Here is a 23,641-nt window from a genome sequence, read left to right on the forward strand (position 1 = left end):
CACATGCATTTTTGAGTGAGATTGGATGTTAAAATATTAAAATCACAAAGCTGACTTCTGGAATTCAAAAACAACCATGAGACAGTGAAGGAGATTAGAGGGACAAATCAAAGTTAAATGTATGACTGTGCTTTTAAACATTATTTATTGATTGAATTAAGAAAAGATATAACTATGTACATTTTAATCAAAAATAAAAAAGAGAAAATAAGTTTTTTTAAATACTGCTGGTTTTCAAGAATGATAATGTACTCATTTTGTATAAAACAGTCACAAAACATATGAATAAAAGATAAATCCTATAATATGGAATTTTAAACAATTCTTTTTTATGTTACTGATGCATGTAGGGTGATCATTTTGACTGGAGGAAATCTGAACTAGTAATTTTAGAAGCTGTTATTAATAACTGATTGAAGATTGATTTAATATACTATAATACTGATATACATAGGTAACATAAAAATTACTAAATTTCTAGAACAATATTACAACCTTAAACATTTAAAGCAACTACTGAGAGAATATCTGCACTGTTGAAATGACCACCATACTGCTTGCATTGGTTGTTTCCTAGAAATTTCTTTACTCATTTTGTAATTCACATCAATTCTAATGCAATACAATGTCCTGTCTAATATTCAAACTATTGTATTTGTGAAACAGTGAAAGACCAAAAGATGGCCAAAAAATACTCTTTATCAGAAATGCATTACTTGCGGCTATTATATTATTGTCACAATTTATTATCTTTCTTTGTAGAATTAGGCAATGCAGAGAAACATGAGCTCTCTTGAGGTAGCAAACTCAACCACGTACCAGTAGGATCAAGTATTTTGAAATTACTGTAAAGGCTGCACCATATGTAAGGTAATAATGTCTTAAAGAATCATAACTGTATCATATGAACTCAAATTAATAATGGCAGCTAAATACATCTACAGAGAACAGAAATGATATTGATGAGCTGCATCAATCCTTGGACAAGATGCAAAGTTCACTGCCTCTATATCAAAGGAAATTATGCCTTTTGAAAACTAACTATGCTGTTTCAGTCTAAACATTGTGCTGAGTATTTTTAGTTACACATTCATATCAAAGTGGCTGTATTGATTCAATACAAATAAAGCAAACTTGGTCAATAATTTTAAAATTAAATATATGCAAAATCTAAGCAACTGCTTTCCAAAGCTGTTGTATTAAAGAACACAAAATGTACATCGATCTTATGCACAATATAGACATATACATTTATATACATACTTTTTTCAAGGTTAATGATATTTACAGAGTAATTACAATAATTTAACACAACTTTAAATTATCTAGTTGGTGCTTTTTAATTATAATTGAGGTACTATTGTCTGTTATGATTAGAGAGAAATACCAGATTTGTTTCTGACCAACAGAAATTATCTTTAATCATTTATGAGGATAATTGAATGTGTAATTTAGCTCCTGTCAGACACTGACTACATACTATCTCCTGGTAGATCTCTTGCAAATTTACATAGGAAGCAAGCATAATATAATTTTAGTAGGAATGAGTCTGTGAACAAGCACTCACATTATCACATGGTATATTTAAAATGAGAGAGCTAATTTACTTGCCCTTGATTTTGTTGCTGCTGTGAATTACATGTATGTTCATCACTGTTATTCCTTCATGTAACATAGGCACAAATAATAATATAAAATTGCGATCTGGCAGGTTGGCATTTAAACATGCTTTAATTTCTTTATATTAAAGTTATTTCTATATAAAATGACTTTATCAGATCTTTTCAAAACAGAACTGCTGTCTTCATGACAGTATAGTCTTAGTTGTACTATTTTGACAAATTGGATACAAATTTTATAACTATTCTTTTATAGCTTGTTGAATTCTATTTTCAGCTGCAGCAGACAAACAACAGATGAATAATTTAAGAATGATTTCTTTCTGAAAAATAGTCGGTTGGCATACAAATTGATGTTATGTAACAGTCAGCAATATATTTGATGGTAAGATGCTTATGTCTGGTATTTTGAATATCTGCATTTAATTAACTTACAATCTCCGTATAAGGTTACTCAAGAGACTGTGAAGTACTGTAAAAATAACTTTACAGATGATGTAGTAACTAAAGACACTCCCCCTATTAGTTATATGTTATAATAACTGAAGATCCTATGGAACCACTTTGCCTAACCTGTTGCGTCTGCAGCATTTTCAACAACTGTTCTGAGTCTTCATTTCAGAAACAGTCAGCAAACCTTTGCATCAGAAAGCATTGTTTCAATGGGGCTGCTGTAATCTTTTTTAAAAAGTTTTTTCAATAGTACAGCTATATAAGCTGCCATTGTTTGACTACAATAAGTTAACGTTTTTCTTATAACATTACATTGAGACACGAGCATAACAGTAACTACAGTTCAGTTTTAAAACACACAGCATCAAGCTGAAACGACCATTCAAATAAGCATGTATGTGGCAAGTAGCGCTAAACATGCTTTTGACAGACAACTGATGGTGTGGGTTCCAACTTCTACCTCTTTAGCATCAGTACTTATAAATCAGGTTCTTGAATATGAAGAACTCAACATAGTACACTGCTTATCTAAGACTCTGCACATTGCTGACAACAACACATATTAGCAACACTATTTTTTCAGAACTTTTAGTTACATAAAATTGAAGTACCTGCAGTTGTAACTAACAGCATCACATCTTTGAAGAACAGCAGACACAGACCACAACATTCATTGTACACATAATGCAAAAGTTCTCTATTAAATATTTGGTATCTCCATTACACTTAGCATCCTATCAGTCACTTCTCCATATCTCACTCAATGTGACGAAGACATCTACGGAAAACAGGTTTTGTAAAGACACTAATTTAAAGATAGCTGTCCACGTATTTTTACGCAATAATGGCAATAAAGAGGGGAAAAGTGAAATATTTAACGTTATTCATCTCTTTCCCGACATATAAATAGTTATAATTAAGTCTTTGGTATGAATTTCTTTTAATACAAGAGGATCTGGCACGAATGCATCCCAGAACTTGCGGACTCTCTCTGGTTACACACAGTTTACTTGACACAAAAGTCACAGTCTAATCAGAAGTTTCCAGCTGTCACCTATGTGGCTTGCATTACAATCATGTCTGCACAGTGGCAACCATTGTCACTGCAATTTGAGCTCATGGAGGCATGTAAAAGCGTTCTCTGCTAAGGCGAGCAGGCAGGAGGCAGGTTGATTTTTGGACAGTGAGATGATCTACTGCAGCTCCTATGCTCTGTCCCTCACTCTTCTGTTTCTGAGCTGCATACAAAAAAATGATGTAACTATACAAAAAAATTCATTTTATCATCACAAAAATATAAATATATATGTAGTTTGTGTTTCTCAGAATGTACAATGTTAAAGTTGCCAAATTTATTATAAAAGATACATGGGAAGCTGAAAAAGAATCATTAGCACCTTTTTCATACAAAAGTTTCAATAGGTGAAAAATTACAGAGAACGAAAGTTTGAAATTAATTTATAGATATTACTACAATACTATTTACAGTTATAATTTTTTATTTCACAGGACCAAGTTAAAATTACAGTGTAAGATCATGACTATAAAAAAAACTGCTGCAATGTACATTTGTACAGGCATTATTGCACATCAACAAGTGCAATATCATTTTTACATGTATGGATAAACGTATTTTTTGTACAGTCTTAGTTTCAGTGAGCTATGTTAAATATATTCTTACCTTTTAGTTCACTATAAATCTTTAGTCCCATATATAGTGGCGTCTGGGAACAAAATTTTTATTGCTGTGGTGTTAAGTTTAAAACTTTCTTTATGAGCAGTGCTGTAATAATGTTTGAAATGGTAATTTTCAAGTTTGAAATGGTTATTGTAGAGGAAAATAAAAATTTCATAAATGTATGAAGAAGGTACAGTTAGTATTGTTAAGTAATGGGGAACATGGATCTCTGTTTGTCATCACTTCACTAAATCACATACCAAATAAAGTAGCAGTTTCACCTGACATGATAGAAAGGTAAGGATTTTTCAGCAGCTACATTACTTGTCCATTCTGTTTCACTTGAAAATATAGTTTTGGACATCATGAAGTCCCATATCAGTCCCTGTACGCTATACTAAATTAAGATGTGTAACATGCTTTTCTTTTTAATTCTTCCTGAAGATTAGTACCTTAATGTTCAAATAGCTCTGTTGTGTTTTCCAGTATCACATTTGATTTTGTAAACCATGCATTGCTTATTTACAGATTTGAAAAGAAGAGAATTAGGGACGCTGCCCTATAATGGCTTAAATCCTACTTACTAAACAGAAAGCAAAGAATTAACATCCCTTTAAACAGGGCAAATTATTATTCTGACTGGAAAAATATATCTCAAGGTGTTCCACAAGTCTCCATATTAGACCCAGTCCTATTTCTCTTGTATGTTAATGACTTACCATTAAATATCAGCTCCCTATAACCCTTGTTGATTCTGTTTGGTACGGGTCCTACAGACTTGACAAGTATTCTATGATGGGTCACAATAGCATTTTGTAAGCTATCTCCTCTGGAGACTCTTGAATTTTGTTAGCATCCCACCAATGAATCGAAGTATGCCACCTGCTTTACCTACGACAGTGTATTTGATTGTTTCCTTTCATGTCCTAATGAATTGTTAAATCCCCCACAGGTATTTGTATGAGTTGCTTGATTCCAGTTGTGATGTGTTGATACTGTAGTCATAGGATACTACGTTTCTGAGTATTTAAAACAAGTTGCCAATGCTTGCCTCACTTTTGAAATCTTACCAAAATTGGATTGAATATTTGTGTAGCTTTTTATCTGGTAGTACCTCATTACAGATAACTACATCATCAACAGAAAGTCATAAGTTATTATTAATATTTTGTACAAGAACATTAACATACAACATTAACATCAGGGGTTCCAGCACATTTCCCTCGGTCATCTTTGAAGTTACTTCTAGATCTGTTTATAACTCTCCATCCAAGATAAGAAACTGCATTCTCCCCACCAAGAAATTCTCAGTTGCACTTTTGATAACAAGCATATGTTTGGTACCAAGTCAAATGCTTTCCGAAATTCAAAGTGCTGCACTGACCTGACTTCCTGATCCATGGCTTCCAGGATGTCATGTTAGGGAAGTGTGAGTTGGGTTTAGCATGATTGTTTGACTGATGTTTCCAGAATCCATGCTGGTTGGCTCGAAGGAGGTCATTCTGGTCAAGATATTTGTTTATGTTTGACATTTGAATATATTCTACAGTAGATGAATGTCTTCAAAAACATTGGATGGTAGTTTTGTGGGGCACTTTTTGTACCCTTCTTGTAGACCGATGTAACCATTGCTCTCTTCCAGCTACTGGACACAATTTCTTGTTCAATGTATCTGTGGTATGTTATGGTTAAAAGACTGGCTAACTCAGCTGTAAATTCTGTGTAGAATTTGATTGGGGTTCCATTGGGTCCTAAAGCTTTTATCAATTTTAGGAATTTCAGCTGTTTCTCAGCACCATTTTCACTAAATTCTATATCACATTTTCAGTGGTGTGACAATGAAACTGGGGCAATAGTCTTGGATTTTTGTTGGTAAAGGAACATTTTAAAATGTAGGTCATCATGTATGCATTTGCTTGCTACTTTCAGTTTGACAGCTATATGTATTTCATTCAGCATCCATCTATCTACAACTCTGTGCTTTGTTTTACATCTATTTCTTTAGAAGTTTCTTTGTGATGACTGTACACCATGAAGGATCTATCCCATCATGAACTATTTAACTAGCTACCAGTACATATCTATCCAACACACAGTCAACTTAACTTTTAAACTTGTGCCATAATTCTTTTACATACTCCTGCCTAGAGCAAAATTTTTCAAGTTCCTCTTTGTGACATGAGACTATTGCTTCTTTATCTAGTTTGCTCAACATTTAAGTTCTTTCTGTTCATCTTAGTGCCTCTTTGTACTTTGGTAATCATTGTTGCTATGACTGCCTAGTAGCCGTTGGCACCACATTCAATGTAATAATTTTCAAATACATCAGGTCTATTTGTTGCCATTGCGTATAATGTGTTATATTTGTACTATGCATGGCCTCCTTAACTATCTGCTCTAGGTAGATTTCAGAGAAAACATTTAGCAGTGTTTAGGATGTCATGTCATACCAACCACTGACAAACCTATAGCTATCCCAAACAAATTGTTGGATGATTAATCTCTCTTCCGATGATGACAGTATGATTGGGTAATATTCATACTAGTGAACTGTGAGTTTTTGGTTCATATTGGAGTGAGTCTGGTGGTCAACAGAAAGCTCTGATTATAAGTTTATGTCAACCCTTGATACTGACTCTTGTCCAGACACACTCAGATGCAGATTCAACTTCTGCCTTGGTGGATTTGAATTTCCTGTTACTGTGACAAATAGATCACCTCCATTTGCCATTAGCCTATCCAATCAGTTGATAGAGTTATCTCAAAAATGTCATTGCTACCTATTTTGGCATCTTGAATAATAACTGCTTTGGTGCTCTTGTAAATAATTTATTTAATGATTAGTTTCATAGCTTAGAAGCCATGTTACCAGGTCAGCAACATTATCAGGTTAGATATGTTAACTCATGACATTAAACTTGTAACATAGATGGGTCTGAACAGTCCTTCCCTATGAGTAAATGACTCAATTAGTAATTTGTCAGGTAAGCAGAAAGCATGAGTCTATGATTCCTCAAGCATACCATGCATCTGGAAGGTCTCACATAACCAGTTAACCATTAGACTGAGGCACACAACCCATCAAAATTACTGTGAATGCAGCAGACTGTGATGGATGGAGATGCAGGCAAGAGAACCTTAATTAAAAGCAACACTAAATTCAAATCAAAGCATGGTATTTCAGTCTGAGTGGACCTTGCAAATAAGAAAAGCTCTACCTACTTCACACAGCACTAAATCAGAATCCTCTGATGTCTGACTTTGTTTTCCAACATACCAGTAGAGGAATGTTTTGATATTCTGAGAAAAGTGATGTGCAAGTCTAATGTCAATTCTGTGGAATTGAATGACTTGAGACCAATCACAAAACTATTTTCAGTTCCAAGAGACTCTGCATAAACAGACAGCTTAGCTACAAGGTCTCCTCTTAGTCCACTTTTGGCTTAAATACTCATTCACCATTTTGAACAATAGTTTTTGAATCAAGAATTTTTGAGTACAGAGTGCAGTTTGGATACATAGGTGATGTGCAGTGTATGTAGACAGGCACTATAAGACAGCTCAACACATTTTTGCATAACTTAAGGAGAAGGTCAACATAAAAATAATTGGTTCACAATGGAAATTGGCAACAAGCCCATAATCTTCCTAGATCTCATCATTGACAACAATACATGGACACATTGTTTCAGAAATTACAGAAAAACTACAACTACAGACACAGTAATACCTACTTGTGCACCACACCCAGTAAAACACAAACATGTAGTTTCCCTCTCAAAGATGCACCATCTCATATCTGTTCCCATGCCAAGAAAGCTTTCAAAGTGAAGTTGGACACAATTAAATTCATTGCCTCTGCCAATGGCTACAATCCTGTCCTGACTGACACATCTTGCATAGGAAACAAAACCTGAAAATTATACCACTCCTCTATGGTCCCTCGGCTGGCCCTTCCACTGTCTGCCAGAAGAGATGTATAGTACCACACCTAGGATAGGTATCACAGATTCTAGCAAAAACACTGAAACCCTGCAACTGTAGAGTTTCCTACTTTGTGAAGAATACCACAGCCCAGTGTATTTTCAGTAGGAAAGATAAGACCCAATTACTAGCCAACAGTGGGGTATACAAAATTACTTGTCCTTATTGTGATAAGTTTTATATTTGTCAATCAGGCAGGGACATAGCAACTAGGCTGGGTGAACATGAATGCAGGTTGCAAAATTATGACTCCACATTTGCTGAGCACGTATTGAGTGAAGGCCATGACTACCAGCCACAGTCACATGTTCTTCACTTAGCAAACAAAGACCAAAAACTCAAACTGCTAGAAGCCCTAGAATCCAACAAACATCTGTCCCACAGTCCTGATTTAATTTTACATGACCAAATGCAGCTTAATAGTTCCCCTCTTCTAAACTTCACGTAATAGTGTTAGTTTTCCATTACTTCCCAAACAGTCTGTTCCTTCATATTCCTCGATATTTATGTGTTTATTCAGTTCATTTTATTTCATTATGACTACTTGTGTACTCAAAATGTTCTGTTGTTACATTTGTTATGTCTTGTTACAATTGTTACATCTTGCTCTTACTTGGTTTGTGTATCACCTTCTGTGTGTAATACTTCTTGAAGTAGTCTTATCAGGTACTAATTTTATTTTATGTTTGTTTATTTAATGTAAACTGTTATATAGGCACTGTTTATTGAGTTTCATGTTAATGTTTTTTTTCTGGTTTGCTCCCTTTATATTTATTGTTTGACTTTTTACCTCATAAACTGCATGAATAGTGCACTGTCAAAGATAACATTTACTGTGTGTTTGTGCCTCAGTCTAGATGAGTAACATCTTTTCCAATGCTGTTTACAAACGTTTGTTGATGTCCTTGTAAGTGGAAAATCTGTCATCCTGAATAAATTAATTCTGTAGAACATACACAATGTAGTGCTTACCATTTATTACTTACAGACTTCTGTGATATAGATGTGAGCCCCAAAGTAAATGGTTTATCAGGCTGCAGCGGTAAAATGACAACAGTAAAGTATCCACATCAGACTGATACAAAATAGTCAGCACTTGTAATTCTGTGATACTGATCCTAAGGGAAACTGTTCAGAGAGAATTTACTGGATGAATAACAGGAAGAAGGTCACCAAGCACACACAGTAGATGAGAAATTCAATTCTTTCCTAAAAACATTCTTACGATGCTATGAATTCCTTTAAAGAGGATAATGACAGTGTAAGCTGAGAGAAAGGACAGATAACACCTTGAATCAAAGTATCTTGTGCCAGAAAGAGAGAACTTTATTCATTATTGAGGACTAGCACTAATCAAAACTTAACTAGCAAACGGGCTTGCCAATTTACATAACACAAGCGGGCACAAATATGCATTTAAAGAATAGCAGTCTTTACATTACCAAGGAAAATCATGGTTTAATTAAAAAAGTGATAAAATAAACTTACATAATATACACTAAAGCACTATATAATTTAACAGTAATGAAATAACTTTTCATGTATTACTCTGTTCCCATAGACAGGTGTTACCCAACAGTAACGACCCACTCGAAGCATTAAACAGTGCAGTTGCATCAGATTCCAGACAGCCACTTATTCAATTGCACATTATCTCATAGAGAACTGCCTCATTTTAGTATTGTGTTGTAAGCTCATAATTTGGGTCATTTACTTGCAAAAATCATAATTTTTTCTGACCTAGATCACCTTTTATTTTATATTACTGCAGCTCACTTGGGCTTATGACAACACAGTTTATCACTGTGTTAACTGAAGCAGTAATGAAGGGACAGATATTACTCACAATTATGAAACAACAATCAAACAGTACAAAACAATTTTACTTGTGTTTGGCACACTTTTTACATAGACGCACCTGCTCTTGGGTTGAAGGTACTCTACAAGCAATATTGCAAAAGCTGACATTGTGTCATCAAAAGACAAAAGCTATGCACTCTGCACAAAAATTCCAAGTACAATGAAGAGGCAGTTTGATGGATTACTACATATGAAATGAATAAACAGTGTAAGGTAAAAGGTTCTGAACTACCCGATGACAGTACCAGTGCAGTGGATGATGTTTAAATCATTTGCACTGAAACAAATGAAGTCTTCTTACCAATAGCTGAAAACATTGAGAGAAAAATGGGCTCTCAAAAGCAGATTCTTTAGATCTACTTGAAAAGGCATTGGACACTTCACCAGCAGACATAAATCTGCTGTCAAAGAACTCACCCAAATTGTTAGGTAACTGAAATGTAGTAATTCTTCTGACTGTGATGGTATTTCAACCAAAGTGTTGAAATTTTATGTGCACTTACAGCACCTCCCTGGTGATAGCATTGCAATCAATTGAAGAATCGCAATATATTTCTTGAAAGATCAGAAGTGTTATACAGGAATGTATAGGTGCCCAAACTTATTCTCATATTTGATGGTACTGTCATTCATCTTCTCAAAGCAAACCTTCCACAAGGTGTAGGAGTGGAGTACAGTACTAATAGGGAAATACTGCAACTAAAACAATCAGGGGCTAGAAAATAGTTGTCTTCAGTTTGTGATACTGAACGCCAATGTTAATATAAAAAGACCTGTATTCTGTATCATCCTTTTATTCCTACTGTCACAATCAGTGGTGAGTTTCTGCAGAGCTTAGGATATTTTCCTTTCCTGAACACTCACCTACTGATATGTGCAATCATTGATGTTAAAACTCAACATTGACCTGAATGTGCTAACACAATTTCCAGTTGCATGTGGAAAAGTGGTTTCAATAATCACAGATTCAGCACTTGGACTCAGCTGTACATTTATGTCTCTATTAATACAATTTCCAATCTGCAGCTTGAAAGTTTGATAACCTACAGGATGCATCTTTCTTGGATAAATACCAGCACTGTCTGAGACAAATCCATACTAATGATACAATTGCAAAAGTTCCCCTGTCTGTTATCTTTTCACAACCAAATCACAGAACCAATTTTGATTAAATTTGCTACAGAGAGAGTGTGAACATAAAAAAGGAACATCTACATGCATACTTGGCAAACCACCGTGAGATGCATAGCAAAGGGTATATCCCATTGTACCAGTTATTATGGTTTCTTCCCATTCAATTCACATCTTGAACACTGGAAGAATTATTGATTGAAAACCTCTGTGTGTGCAGTGATTATTGTAATCTTATCCTCTTGATCCCTATGTGAACAATACATAGGGGATTGTAGTACATTCTTAGAGTCATCATTTAAAGCCAGTTCTTGAAACTTTGGTAATAGACTTTCTCGGGATAGTTTACATCTATCTCCAAAAGTCTTCCAATTCAGTTCCTTCGGTATCTCTGAGACATTCTCCTATGGATCACTCAAATCTGTGACCATTTGTAGTGCCCTTCCCTGTATAAATTCAATATCCCATTAGTCATATTTGGTACGGGTCTCACACACTTGAGCAATTGTACATAGGCTACTTTAGAAGGTGTAATATAGAATATTTAATGATTTAAAGAATATAATGTGAATTAGAGAAACATATTTACTATTTGAAAAAGCTATGTGCTTTTTGACTTTTGTACTTTATTGTCTTTGTGAAAATGCTTTTGGTTGATACAGTCTACATAATATGATTAAAATTAATAAATACAATGCTTATACAGTCCTCAATGTGTTAATCCATACTTCCATACTAACATTATTAAATGTGAAAGTAGCTTTGTGTGTAACATTTCATGACTAAAGAGATGAAACAATGTCAGTGGAATTTGATAATGAGCTACATCTTTTTTTTTTACATTAGTGAACAAAAATCATGTTAAAAATTATTAAATTTTTTGCACAATGTACACATTATGTAATGTATAGTGACTTCAATAGCGCAATGCATAGATGCCTGCTCCTGCTGATGCCCCTCTGTGCACACCACATGGCAGCAACTGCATTGGGCAGTGGAGGAGGGGGAGGGGGGATAGGGGTGGCACATCATGAGCTATGCTTACTTGCACAGCTCTTCTAAAATATCATCATATTCTTTAGGAGGCAAGATGCCTTTTCATCGTAAGTGAAGGCATATAGCTGTGGCCAAGAACAGGAAAGGAATTATCAATATTATTGAATTTCACACTCTTTTCCAAGAATGCTGTAAGCATCACCATCATAAAACTTTTTTTAATTTAACTGCTGCAAAAAGCTGAGAGTAGATGTATAGTGTTTGTCCCATTATTTGGTTGTTTCTTATGTAATTGAAAAAGAAAGTCCAGCAAAGCCAAAGCAACTTGACTGCATCCCCTTGAAGATTCTGCACCCAATCAGGTGTAGGGGATCATGCTTTCTTTTGTTTGTTCCTTGGTATGGCTTATGATGCGAGGATTGTATATTCATACTTGTCTAGCATAGAAAATCTAAATGATGGCTAGTTTTGGAATACATTGATTTTGCTGCATGGGAAAGCAAGTCTTAATGGCAGTTGGATTATCTTCCTATTTCATAGTTCATTCTCCTTCTCAGACATGTTTGTGCTTTTATTTCCATTAACACGAACTTAAACATGGAAAATCCAGGATGGAATGTAACAGTATTATGAAAAGGATAGTTGCTATTCACTATATAGCAGAGATGCTGTATCATAGATAGGCACAACAGAAAGACTGTCAAACAAGTAAGCTTTGGGTAAAAAGGCCTTCATCGGAATTAGACAACATACACCCACATACAAATGCATCTCACACACATATGACCACAATCTCTGGCTGTCTGACCTGGGCTGGCCCCTGGCTGCGGAGACTGTAGTTGTGTGTGTGTGTGTGTGTGTGTGTGTGTGTGTGTGTGTGTGTGTGAGTGTGTCTCTGTTTATCTCTGATGAAGGACTTGTCAACTGAAAGCTCACTTTTTGACAGTCTTTTTGTTGGGCTTATCTGCAGCTCAGCATCTCTGATGTATGTCGAGTGTCATTTCCTTTTCATGGTATTGTTAAAAACCCAACTTTCAAGTGGAGGAGACATTGATGTGAAGAGTACTAAATGATACATTGAGATATTCATGAAATATATGCTTGTATTTTGATAAGGGGCACTGTTTCAGTCCTAAACTTGTTCTTCCTTCACAGAATCTCTGGAACATCTTATTGACTGTGAGATATGAATGCAAATAATCTTTCTACACTTTTCCCTGCCATGTGGTTCTTTCTGCATTTGCATTTCTTTACATCATTTTTAATAGCAATAGTTAGGTTCTTATCCTTTCCTGATCTGTTATCTCTTTTCCACTGGCAGCCTGCATATTCATGATCCAATTCATGGCAGGGACAAGCTTTGCTCTTTCCTCCATAACCTCAGCACTTTCTTCCAAATCAATTTCATCTGGTCCTTCTCAACTCAACAAGCTACCTTCTTAGATGCTGATCTCTGCCTCTTAGAATGCTCCATACATATTTTTGTTCATATCAAGTGCACCAACTACCAGCAGTATGTCAACTTTGACAACTGTCAACTGCTCCACATCAAAGTCTTCCTTACGGCCTCACCACCCATGGACACCACAGACTACAGTGGAAATCTGGCGTTGAAATACACCAATAATCTCACAAGAGCCTTTACTGACAGACAGTATCCTATACAGCTCATCCATAAACAGATCTCCCATGCTATCTCCTCTGACACCACTAAACCTTTTAGCCAGCTACCAAACAGCACTCCATCTGGCCTTCGAAACCTTAATCACATCATTCACCAGGGCTTCTGCTACCTACCGATGTGCTCTGAGATGAGGGACATCCCACCCAAAATCCTACCCACATCTCCCAAAGTTGTGTTCCATTTCTCAACCAACCTACAGAATATCCTTGTCCAGCCCTAATCCAATCCACCTCCCAATCCTGCATCCCATGGGTCATTCCCTTGTGGTCGACCCAGGTGCAAGATCTGTCCCACACAGCCACCACTTCCTGTTTCTTATCCTATGAAAGACAAGGCCACTTGTGAAAGCAGCCACATTATATATCACCTATGCTGCAATTACTGCACAGCACTCAAGTAGACATGACAAGCGACCAACTGTCTACTCACATGAAAATCCACTGTCAAACTGTGGCAAACTGAAAGCTTGACCTTCCAGCTGCCAAACATGTTGCATCCCACAACACAAGTTACTTCAACAGTTGCTTCACCATGTGTGCCATTTGGATATTCCCTTGAGACACACTGGTTTCCCTGAACTACACTAGTGAGAATAGTGTACTTAGTGTTCTCGCAGTCCCCCAGGCCTACCTGCCTCGTCTTATGTTTCCCCTTCTCGCTTCTGTCCACACCACTCTTCCCCAGTCCACATAATTTCTTCTTCCTCCCAACACTCTTCCTTCCCCATCCCCCCAATCCCCCTCCCCCTCCCCCATGCAGGCCTGACCCCCCCCCCCCTCTCCACCCCTCGGTGCTTGCTTTCCTTCTGCCCTTCTGTCCCTCCTCTTCTGCTCTCTCCTCCCATTACAGTCATCTCCATCTCTTTCCTCCCTATCTCCTTACTCATCTCCACTTTACTCTCCTTCACCCCTCCATTTCTCCCTTTCCCTACTTCTTATATTCTCTAACCTCTGAATTCTTTTCATCTTGTTCCAGAATCACTCACCCACCACACAGTATCCCACTACCCTCTTCTTAGCCCACCAGTATCCTATCCAGCTTCCCAAGCAGGAAGGTGTGCCGGTTCCCAGCACGAATCTGCCCAGTGGATTAGTGTCAAGGTCCGGTGTGCTGGCCAGCCTGTGGATGGTTTTTAAGGTGGATTTCCATCTGCCTTCATGAATGCGGGCTGGTTCCCCTTATTCTGCCTCAGTTACACTATGTTGGCAATTGCTGTGCGAACACTGTCTCCACATAAGTGTACACCATAATTACTCTAACACACAAATATCTGGGGTTACACTCGTCTGGTATGAGACATTCCTTGGGGGTTCACTGGGGGCTGAACTGCATAATAACCATGGATTTGGTGTGGGGCTGTGGTGGGGTGAGTGGACTGCTGTATTCTGTTGTGGGGTTGTGAACCACTGAGGGCTACGGTGGGGACAAAGCCTCTCCATTGTTTCTAGGTCCCTAGTTCAATACACACACACACACACACACACACACACACCCTCTTCTTGTCTCGTGTGCCCTTCCATACCCCCTCCCCACCTCCAAGAGCCCCGGCAACTGCTATTGATAATCAACAGTCAGTCTTGCCATGGCCATGGGCTTGTGTGTTTGGTTGTCTGTGTGGTTGTGTGTGTGTGTGTGTGTGTGTGTGTGTGTGTGTGAATGTGATACATTCATCAGAGAAAGAGTAAAACCTCAAAAGATAATATAAATAGTTTTCTGTTGCTTGTATCTGTGTACCATACATAATTAGCTAAAGGTGAGTGGTTGTGTTTCCTTTTGTGTGTGTGTGTGTGTGTGTGTGTGTGTGTGTGTGTGTGTTGTGTGTGTGTGTGAGAGAGAGAGAGATCACTGAACTTTGGAGTACATCAATATGTAATGTTTCTACTACAAATTTAGTTTTATTCTTGAAGGTATTTGTTAATGGGCCCTCAGTTTCTTATTGTTAGGATACCACTTACAGAAGAATGAAAAAACTGGTAGAAGGGGGAGATCAGTTGGGATTCTGGGGAAATATAGGAATATGCAGGGCAATACTTACACTACTACTTGTCTTAGATTAGATCACATTAGATTTACTTTCATTCCAATTGATATGTAGTGAGGACGTCCTCCAGGATGCAGAACATGTCAGAAAGACAATAATTAGATTAGATTAGGTTTACTTTCATTCCAATTGATCTGTAGTGAGGAGGTCCTCCAGGATGCAGAACATGTCAGAAAAACAATAATACATGACAAATATTTACAAATAAAACAAATAAGCTAATGTATCTTCCACAGGTCCCAAGTGGAATGATCGTCATTTTTTTAATGAACACTCTATGAAAGAATCATTTTACAAACACTAATTCACTGAATTTAAAATAAAAAAGTTTTTTTATTTATAAAGTAATAAACATGTAATAGAACTACTATAATACTTATTTACAATGAACACATTACTGCACTGAAATTGTGCAGAAGTTATATACACACAAATCAGTTGGTTCTACTGAGAAATTCATCAATGGAGTAGAAGATAAGGAAAGATAAACCTATGTTTCCAGCATTTGTCGACTTAAAGAAAGCTTTTGACAATGTCGACTGAAACACTTTCTTTGAAAATCTGAATGTAGGAGGAGTATTATACAGGGAACAAAAGGCTATTTACAATTGTACAGAAACAAGATGGCAGCTGTAACAGTTGAGGGGCATGAAAGGGAAGCAGTGATTGAGATGGGAGTGAAACAGGGCTATAGCCTATTGCCAAAGTTATTCAGTCTGTAAATTGAGCAAGCAGTAAAGAAAACCAAAGAAAAATATGGAGAAGGAATTAAAGTTCCGTAAGATGAATATCAACAAAAGCAAAACAAGGACAATGGAATATAGTTGAATTAAATCAGGTGATGCTAAGGGAATTAGATTAGGAAATGAGACACTTAAAGTAGTAGACGAGTTTTTATAATTGGGCAGCAAAACAACTGATGATGGCCAAAGCAGAGAGGATATAAAATGTAGATTGGCAATGGCACAAAAAGCATTTCTGAAGAAGAGAAATTTGTTAATGTCAAATATAGATTCACATGTTTGGAAGTCTTCTCTGAAAGTATTTGTCTGGAGTGTGGCCATGAATGAAAGTGAAACATGGATGATAAACAGTTTAGATAAAAAGAGAACAGAACCTTTTGAAATGTGGTGCTACAGAAGAATGCTGAAGATTAGATTGTGTAACTAACCAGGAAATATTGAGTAGAATTGAAGAGACAATAAATTTGTGGCACAATTTGACCAAAAGAAGCGATCAGTTGATCCAAGACATCAAGGGATCACCAATTTAGTATTGGAAGGAAGTGTGAGGGGTAAAACTAGTAGAAGGAGGCCAAGAAATTAATACAGTAAGCATATTCAGAAGGATGTAGGTCGCGGTAGTTATTCAGAGATGAAGAGGCTCACACAGAATAGAGTAGTGTGGACAGCTGCATGAAACCAGTCTTTGGACTGAAGACCATGACCAAAACAACAACAACAACACATACAAGGGAAAAGAGAATTTTATAGTCTAGGCACATCTTTTGGTCTAGTGGTAAAGGAGCTGACTGGAAATCAGGAGGTCACAGAATTGAATCCTGGTGGAACCTTGGATTTTTCAGTGTGCATTTTATTGAGCCCTCACTTCTCAATCATGTGAGGTGTCACCAAAAATGAGACGTGGGTCAGACTCTATGTAAACCTGTAGGTTCCCTTTCCCCAGTTGTATAACCAGTGTAGGTTAAGGACACACAGGCTGCCAAACTGACATCCAGTTGGAAGATATGCACCAGGCTAGTGAGCCACACAAAATTATTATTTGTGTTCTAGACAAAGGCATTCCCAAGTTAACAGAAAATGCCAATTTTATTGTTTAGGTCTTTCAAGGCAGACTTTCTGGAATGATAACTTGTTTTGCTTGTATATAATCATTTATGTGTGCCATGATGAGTTCCCATTAAAGGGTTAGTGTCAGAAAATTTTACAGTATTCTAAGCTACCATCTCAAAATGTTTTGAGAATAAAGAAAGGCAGGGGATGGATCTCTAAATAAAGGTGTCTTGCTGTTCTTCATTTTTGTAAATGGGAATTACTATCATATACTTTCAACTTTCAAGAAGTTATTATTATTACAGACTATCACTTGCTTACAAATATGATTTCTTTCGGGGCCTGATAAGCACGTTAGTTGTAAGTTCTCTGATGACTATATACACCAATCATGATGTTACAAACTGAGGAGAATTTTTTAGAAGTCTATGAATGCACAATTTCAAAACTGAATAAGACAAAGTAAAGGCAAAATGTTGATCATTTACATCAACTTTTGAACCAAATTTTAGAAAAGGTTGGATACTGCCATGTCTAAAAGCACTCCAAATCACAAGGTTTTAATACATTATATGCATTCTTAGTGTTACAGCAAAGGTTCACAAATTCAGTAAAATTACTATCAAGCATTTTTACTTTCTTTGCATAGCAAGCAGTTGTCATTAATAGAGTAGACTGGTACACCAGGCTGCCGTATGCCACATTGCTTTTTATTGTAATGATGTTTACTGGTGGAAATAGTGTTGCAATAGATTTTATTGCTGTCAAAACATCTACAGCTTAGTTTTGGACAAGCATTCACATGATGTTCTCATGTTAATCAACAAAGAAGTATTCCAGGCTAAAGTAGAATGGATGATGATTTTGTGATCCTGAAAATGGCATACAGGTCAAAGAATGTTCAGGTGGGAGAAAATCCCGATTCAAAAAGAGGTTGCGTTGATCTGAAATGTAAAGGAAAAAGTATAAAACAGGACCTCTTATTAAATGCACTCATGGACTTGAGGTTTTGTGCCCAAAAGCTAAGGGAATGAAAGAATGCAAAGCTACTGAACTCTGCTATGAAGATATCTTTCATCTTTAGGTGACAACATTGAATAAAATAAATCAACATAAATTTCTGATAAAATTTATGAATGTTTCTTCACCACAGTGCAGAGTAGTAAACACCCAGAAGGCAAAATGGAAGAAAACAGTGACAGTGAAGTATACCGTTAAAAAAAGGAATGACGAAGTAGTACCTGTCTGTACTGTCATTTTCCAAGGAGTTTCTGGTTTGTGGGTTGGAGGATCGTTTATGCTACCTAATTCATTTCAAAGTAAAATTAAAGCAATAGCAGCCCACAGTTGCAAAAAAGAAATCTTTTGACATAGGTTTCTGCACTGCTATGAGTGCCTTCATCAGATGTAAAACACTCAAACTTGCATGTCATGTACAAAACTAAATATCACGTGCTAAAGCTTTAGGCAAAAAATGTTTGAAATAGAATACATAGAAGGCAAGCCACTACGGGCTGCTCACATTTGTCAAGCTATGATAGCATCAGATCCTGTTGCTACCATAGCTTGATACATGTGAACAGCTCATAGTGGCTTGCCTTCTATGTACTCTATTTCAAAAATTTTTTGACTAGAGCCTTATCACTTGATATTTAGTTTTATATGTGACATACCAGTTGGATTGTTTTACTTCTGTTGTATGCATTCATAGCACTGCTGAAACCTAGGTCAAAAGACTTCTTTTTTACTGCTAGTGCTTTAATTTTACTTTGAAATGAATGGTGTCTTAAATGTAGGGTGCAAGGTTAAAGACAATAGTGTGGAAGTGTTGGTCATAGAAGGAAGAGGTTCATTCTGTGGGAGCCCTGTATCCAGCCATAATGTGAAGGATCATGGCTGTGTGCAGAGGTGTCTGAAGGTGACGGAGACCATCAGCCACATAGTCATTATGATTCATGACAACTGTGGTAGTCTTCACCACACGCCTCACTGACAACAGCCAACCAAACCCCACTTAGAATCTTGTTTAAAACACTTTCAACCTCCTTCCAACTGTGATCTCCCTCCCCTTCCACCTAGACATCCTCGGTAATCTTTCAGGTATTTGTCACTTATAACCTGACCTCAGATTACTAAATCACTCCCCAGTGAGTCCAAAATTGCACACAGTATGAGTATCCTGAAAATTAATCCAGACTATAACATCTTTCCCACAGACAAAGGCTCCACCACAGTGATCATGAATTGTAGTGTCTATGTGGCTGAGGGCCTCTGCCAATTTTCTGACACCTCTGCACACAAACCTTACAGCCAAGATCCCATCCCAGCAAAGCAACAGAACCTCCAACAGCTCCTCAGGACCTTACGTTCATCCCAAATGTGATACCTGAATTAGTGTCCCTCCTCACAGTAACAACTCTATGCACTACTATCTCTCACCTACTCCCCAACCTTCACAAAGCCAACCCCACAGGTCTCCTTGCTGGTTGATTCATGTGGCTAGGTACAGTGCTTCTATGGAAAGAACCTCTGCCTTTGTTGACCAGCATCATTAGCTACTGACGGGTGTTAATATACATCAATGGAGACAGTTGAAAATGTGTGCCCCTACCAGGACTTACATGGCAGACGCTCTATCCATCTGAGTCACCGAGGACACAGAGGATAATGTGACTGCAGGGACTTATCACCAGTACGCTCCCCGAGAGACCCACATTCTCAACTTATAGTCCACACACTACATTCGTAGTGTCCCTGCCATTATACCCATAACTTGTGGCAGACAATCCACTGAGTCCCGTAAGAGTTCAGGCAATTCATGTGCATCCGCACTGCAGAAAGTCATCAGCTGGTTAGCCTTAAATGACATGAAGATGGCATCTGATCTTTCGGACATGTCCAAAAGAGCCCCTCCTGGCACAAATTAACAATATGGACATGATTGAACAATGGTACTGAGCATCTAAGCATAGTTGAACTACAGACAACATGAATCATTTACCTCCTTCCTGGTGGAATGACTGGAACTGATCAGCTATCAGACCCTCTCCATCTAATAGGTGCTGCTTATGCATGGTTGTTTTCTTATTTGGGTGGGTTTAGTGACATATATGAACAGTCAATGTCTATCTTCAGGAGTTCTGGGAAATGGGACAGGCAAAACTTTTTTTGATGTGTATATTTGATGAATAATGGCAGTGTTTGATTGTTAGTGACTGAAAAATTATGTAATATGAAGCAAATTTGTGACAATAATAAAAAATCAATGAGAGGAGAGATGGAGGGAAATTATATAAGTGATGATCACAAAAAGATAATGGATAAAGTAGGAGATAGTGGGTGAAAAGAAGATTAAGAATGTAATGGTTGAGAGGAGACCATTCTGTGCACCAATAAACAAACTGTCATAAAAGATGAACAAAGAAGAATTTGAATGTGGAGGCATGGCAGAATCAGAAGAAAAACTTAAACCATGGTATACAGAAGAAAGGAAATGCTTTAAAATAGAGAAACTATGGGACCCTGAATAGGAGTGGGTTAATCTGCATAAAGCAGAACCCAGAACTGTGAAACAGTCTGCAGACAGGATGGCACTTATGGAGCATTTTATTTGAATCAACTGTGGGTTCTTGGTGAAACATTGTCAATTAACTAAATAAACACTGTTTTTAGCCTTGGTTTAGAATTTATTATTAATGTTATCGCACAACCTATGTCTCGGGTTATAGCCCCATTTTCAAGTACATTACTGATTCCCAAAGATGATAATTCACAGATAAACATGATGAGAAGGTGAAGATAATCATCTCAACTTCTTAAGGTATCAATCCATAGCTTAATGTGCATTTATGTCAATGACCATTTTTAACAAATTACTTACATTATTACACATTCACCAATTATACTACAATGACTGGACTAAAGTTATGCATCAGCCAAGATATTTTTAACTATGATGGACTAGGGCCCAAAGTTTTGCTTCTATCCTGGGTTGTGATCTCATCTAAAAGAGGTGAATAATTGAACTGGGTTTGCTCATTTAATAATAGGTGTGGGGATATACAAATCTGTTTTTAACTTCTAAATTTTCTAACTGGTTCAGTTTGGCCCTATGTACAAGTCCTACACACAGAGGAAAAGAGAGCCAAACTCAAGATGGTGGCTATCACAATGTGGCAGACTGAGTCTATTGAGAAATACTTTAAAATTAAACAATAATTCACAGTTTTGAACATAAAGCAAAACCAATTGCATCAGAGTAATTATGACATCAAGATGCATGTATTGAGATGTTAGTATTGTGTGTGTCACAAGAACTACTGAAGTCAGGTCATAACAGGAAATGAGTACTTTGATAAGAATCATTAAAAATTAATATCAGTTGAACAGTTCATGGACAAAGTATTAAATGATGGCTGAGGACGCAAGCTATCGTCACTAAAAGCCACATCTTCTTGTATATTTTATTTATGAAGTTATTATTTTTTATGTAAATGTGCCCCCCCCCCCCCCCCCAGGAGCTATGAGATTGTCGTCAGTGTGGAGGCTTGCATGCATCAGCAGTGGTACAGATAGCTGTACTGTAGGTGCAGCTACAATGGAGGGGTATCTGTTGAGAGGCCAGACAAATGTGTGGTTCCTGAAGAGGGGCAGCAGCCTTTTCAGTAGTTGAAGGGGCAACAGTCTGGATGATTGACTGATGTGGCCTTGTAACACTAACCAAAACAGCCTTGCTGTGCTGGTACTGTGAATGGCTGAAAGCAAGGGGAAACTACAGCTGTAATTTTTCCTGAGGACATGCAGCTTTACTGTATGGTTAAATGATGATGGCATCCTCTTGGATAAAATATTGTGGGTAGATCAGTTTGGATTCCGTAACAATGTTGGAACACATGAGGCAATACTGACCCTATGACTTATCTTAGAAGAAAGATTAAGGAAAGTCAAACCTACGTTCCTAGCATTTGTAGACTTAGAGAAAGCTTTTGACAATGTTGATTGGAATACTCTCTTTCAAATTCCGAAGGTGGCAAGGGTAAAATACAGAGAGCAACAGGCTATTTACAATTTGTACAGAAAGCAGATGGCAGTTATAAGAGTCGAGGGGTATGAAAGGGAAGCAGTGGTTGGGAAGGGGTGAGACAGGGTTGTAGCATCTCCCCAATGTTATTCAATCTGTATATTGAGCAAGCAGTAAAGGAAACAAAAGAAAAGTTTGGAGTAGGTATTAAAATCCATGGAGAAGAAATAAAAACTTTGAGGTTTGCCAATGACATTGTAATTCTGTCAGAGACAGCAAAGAACTTGGAAGAGCAGTTGAACGGAATCATCAGTGTTTTGAAAGGAGGGTACAAGATGAACATCAACAAAAGCAAAATGAGGATAATGGAATGTAGTCGAATTAAGTCGGGTGATGCTGAGGGAATTAGATTAGGAAATGAGACACTTAAAGTAGTAAACGAGTTTTGCTATTTGGGGAGCAAAATAACTGATGATGGTCGAAGTAGAGAGGATATAAAATGTAGACTGGCAATGGCACGCAAACTGCTTCTGAAGAAGAGATATTTGTTAACATTGAGTATTGATTTAAGTGTCAGGAAGTCGTTTCTGAAAGTATTTGTATGGAGTGTAGCCATGTATGGAAGTGAAACATGGACGATAAATAGTTTGGACAAGAAAAGAATAGAAGCTTTTGAAATGTGGTGCTACAGAAGAATGCTGAAGATTAGATGGGTAGATAACATAACAAATGAGGAGGTATTGAATAGAATTGGGGAGAAGAGGAGCTTGTGGCACAACTTGACTAGAGGAAGGGATCGGTTGGTAGGATATGTTCTGAGGCATCAAGGGATCACCAAATAAGTATTGGAGGGCAGCGTGGAGGGTAAAAATCGAAGAGGGAGACCAAGAGATGAATACACTAAGCAGATTCAGAAGGATGTAGGCTGCAGTAGGTACTGGGAGATGAAGAAGCTTGCACAGGATGGAGTAGCATGGAGAGCTGCATCAAACCAGTCTCAGGACTGAAGACCACAACAACAACATAAACCAGATGGCAGTTATAAGAGTTGAGTGGCGTGAAAGGGAAGCAGTGGTTGAGAAGGGAGTGAGACAGGGCTGTAACTTATCCCCAAAGTTATAGAGTCTGTATATTGTGCAAGCAGTAAAGGAAACAAAAGAAAAACTTGAAATAGGAATTTAAATCCATGGACAAGAAATAAAAACCTTGAGGTTTGCTGACAACATTGTAATTCTGTCAGAGAACCTGGAAGAGCAGTTGGATGGAATAGACAGTATCTCGAAAAGAGGTTATAAGATGAACATCAATAAAAGCAAAATGAGGATACTGGAATGTAGTCAAATTAAATCAGGTGATGGTGAGTAAATTAGATTAGGAAATGA

At 37.2% G+C, this 23,641-nt stretch overlaps 1 protein-coding gene across 1 annotated transcript in view; it reads right to left on the reverse strand.

Annotated features, from left to right (window-relative positions):
- Positions 1–210: 210 nt before the first annotated feature.
- LOC126419394 (uncharacterized) overlaps positions 211–23,641 on the reverse strand; it is a 193,655-nt gene continuing 170,224 nt past the window's right edge. Inside the window, exon 7 of the mRNA XM_050086583.1 lies at positions 211–3,310. Coding sequence (XP_049942540.1) covers positions 3,292–3,310 — 19 coding nt within the window. The 3' untranslated portion in view covers positions 211–3,291. The remainder of the gene's footprint in view (positions 3,311–23,641) is intronic.

The sequence above is a fragment of the Schistocerca serialis genome, chromosome 9 (assembly GCF_023864345.2).
Source record: "Schistocerca serialis cubense isolate TAMUIC-IGC-003099 chromosome 9, iqSchSeri2.2, whole genome shotgun sequence".
In the NCBI taxonomy this organism is placed as follows: domain Eukaryota; kingdom Metazoa; phylum Arthropoda; class Insecta; order Orthoptera; family Acrididae; genus Schistocerca; species Schistocerca serialis.